This window comes from Anarrhichthys ocellatus, unplaced genomic scaffold, assembly GCF_004355925.1.
Source record: "Anarrhichthys ocellatus isolate YVR2014 unplaced genomic scaffold, GSC_Weel_1.0 scaffold6295, whole genome shotgun sequence".
In the NCBI taxonomy this organism is placed as follows: Eukaryota; Metazoa; Chordata; class Actinopteri; order Perciformes; family Anarhichadidae; genus Anarrhichthys; species Anarrhichthys ocellatus.
In genome coordinates, this window is record NW_022286269.1 from 1 (window position 1) to 2984 (window position 2984).

The window sequence follows — 2984 nt, forward strand, 5'->3', positions numbered from 1 at the left end:
TCTGCCGGTTCTATCCTCAATCGCTGTAACATTCTGGCCTTTTGTGGCTTTTGGTGGAATTTAAAGGGAGATTGTCTCTGTAGATTAAGATTATGTACCATGCACGCCCTTTTTTGTGAAAATTCATGATTCTTGTGTGTTGTCTAGATGAGTCTGAAGAAGAGGCCCCACCACCCAAGAAAGGAGCTAAACCTGCTGCCAAGGCCCCAGTGAAGGCTAAACCTGCAGAGTCCTCTGATGAAGATGAGTCCGAAGAAGAGGCCCCACCTCCCAAGAAGGCCGCACCAGCCAAAAAAGCTGGAAAGGCTGCCAAGGAGGAGTCTGAAGACGACGATGAAGAAGATGGTTAGAAAACCCTTTTCAATCCCTTCATTTTGAGTTTATCTGAAATGTTAGAGGTAGAAAGTCAATGTGGACTTTCTGACTTGTGTGCTGCAGTCATTAGAGAATATATGATGATCAACAAGGGACTTAATACTGATTTTGTATGATGTCACCTTTATTATGAATCTGATGTTGGCAGGTGGTCAGTGGTTGAATTTGGTCCCATTGACTCTGATAATAACTCGACAATGCTTGTGCTTCTCCAGAGTCTGAGGAAGAGATGGACACCACTCCCGCTCCAGCAAAGGCAAAGAAAGCAGGTATGGTCAAGGCCAAGGAAGACTCTGAGGAGGAAGATGATGACGAGGAAGACGACGACGACGATGACGACGATGATGATGAGGAAGATGATGGTGAGTTTTGGTGTTGAAAATATGAAAAAGTGGTTCGTCTGCCAAATTTTGGCCCTATCATTCTAAATGACACTCAATTTAATACACAAATCAATCCCCAGAGTATCATCTGTTTGAAGGCGCATTTATAGTTTCATTTAATTTTTAAATAAAGTAAATTACACCATGAAAAGATGCCATATTGATGAAGGCAACTAGAAACGGATACTAGTGTTTTTCAACTAGTTAACTGAAGCATGTTAAACGTGCCTTTAGTACGGTTTAACCCAATGTGTCTGTTCTGGACTTTATTCCTTTGTTTTGGTGTAATCGATGTCTGAATTGAACATTTTGCAACACTTGTGTCTTCAGATGCCCTAGCGACGCCTGCCAAGAGGAAGGCAGAGGGCAAGAAGGACACACCTGCTGCCAAGAAAGCAAAGGCAGAGGGCGAAGGTAGGAATGAAGCACTGACCCGTCAATCAAATGCAACATTTCATCATGATGATTAACAAGGGACTTAATTCTGATGTCTGATGTCACCTTCATTATTCTGAATCTGTCTGGCATAATTGCTACTGTTCAGTGTAAAATATCAAACTTGATTGTAATTTCTCTCATTTATTAGGGTTCTCTCTGTTTGTTGGAAACTTGAACTCCAACAAAGACTTTGATGAAATCAAAGAAGCCCTGAGGAAATTCTTCACCAAGAACAGCCTTGAGGTCGCTGATGTCCGGTTGGGTGGATCTAAGTAAGCGATCAATGAAACAATAGATCATCAGTACTTGTTTGTAATGCACAGATGTGTTTGTGGAATATCTAAACTCAGGGTTTAGTTAAATTGAGTGCTTACATATTCTCAAGTTATGTGATTGTAAATTGAATACCCTAGTGTTTTTTGCCTTCTGGTAGATTTTCTTTTCATATTGCAGACTTTGATATATTCTCAAACTGAAATCTTTGTGTAGATGCAACACAATACATTGTTTTAAACATTGCTTTCATCTCTTTTCTGTCTAATGACTAATGGCTCTTGCATGACTTGCTTCAACAGGAAATTTGGTTATGTGGAATTTTCATGTGAGGAGGACATTCAGAAGGCACTGGAGCTCAACGGCAAGAAGGTCATGGGTCAGGAGTTGAAGTTGGATCGGGCCCGAAGCAAGGACAGCTCACAGGAGGGCAAGAAAGGTAAAACAAATGGCTTTCATCTGCCGGTGTACGTATAGGAAAGTCAAACTGGGATGTTTCCAGGCAGTCAACTTGAGATATTTCTACATTTACACTTAAATTGCCACAAGCACCTCCATTTCTTGACACGCATGTGGTTGCTCAGTACTCGTGTGTGAAATGTACGGAGGAAAAATAAATGCAGTGCTATGTCTTCGGTACCGGTGTGTGTTATCGTCTGCCGGTTCTATCCTCAATCGCTGTAACATTCTTACATTTACCTTGAATATCCAAATTGTCTATTCTATCAAGACAAGTCTGAATTTTGGGGAATTAATAATTTTTCAGAATATTGAGAGGAAGCCAGCCCTAATACTGACATTGCCATTTGTTCCCACAGAGAGGGATGCACGGACACTGTTTGTGAAGAACCTTCCCTTCTCCGCTACTGTTGAGGACTTGAAGGAAGTCTTTGAAGATGCCGTTGACGTCAGGTTACCTCCAGGCCAGAACGGTTCAAATAGAGGGTAAGAAGAAGCCAGCTGTTAATAGAGAAGTAAATGTTAGTCTGGATGATGTTGCTAGGGAGAATATATAAGGAACACAAAGCTCCTTGAGTCCTAGAAGCTAACCTATGCGCATCCAAACTGTGATGGAAACACTTACCCATATCATCACAATTGCAAAGGCATCGCCATTTTGAAGCATCAACGTGTCTGGCTTTTGTTTTCCGGTACGCAAACCTGCCATTCATGACCAGCACTCAGTATGTCTCCTTATCGTGTTCTAGAGAAGTCATTTCTTTTTCCCTTTTGACAGCATTGCCTACATCGAGTTCAAATCTGAGGCTGAAGCCGAGAAGATGCTGGAGGAGGCTCAGGGAGCTGACGTACAGGGGAGGTCCATCATGGTCGACTATGTTGGAGATAAGAGCCAGAAAGGGGGAGCCGCGGGACCAGGTAAGCTCCTTAGACACCTTGTAAAGCTATGTATGAACATATCATTGGGATGAATAATTCCATTTAGTATACTACTTGTTACAGTCTAAGAATATTGTACCACACCCTCCATTTCTTGACACGCATGTGGTTGCTCAG

General features: G+C 42.1%; 1 protein-coding gene and 1 non-coding gene across 2 annotated transcripts; both read left to right on the forward strand.

Moving 5' to 3' along the window:
* The first annotated feature begins 18 nt into the window (after positions 1-18).
* Positions 19-2955, forward strand: LOC116380165 (nucleolin-like). Its single transcript, XM_031842117.1, has 7 exons — positions 19-345; positions 591-737; positions 1089-1172; positions 1345-1468; positions 1772-1908; positions 2288-2414; positions 2707-2955. The coding sequence occupies exons 1-7, from the start codon at positions 126-128 to the stop codon at positions 2897-2899; spliced, it is 1032 nt and encodes a 343-aa protein (XP_031697977.1). The 5' UTR covers positions 19-125; the 3' UTR covers positions 2900-2955.
* On the forward strand, positions 2021-2158 carry LOC116380166 (small nucleolar RNA SNORA57). The gene has a single exon (XR_004212513.1). It is a non-coding gene; the product is annotated as a small nucleolar RNA SNORA57 (small nucleolar RNA).
* Positions 2956-2984: the final 29 nt, after the last annotated feature.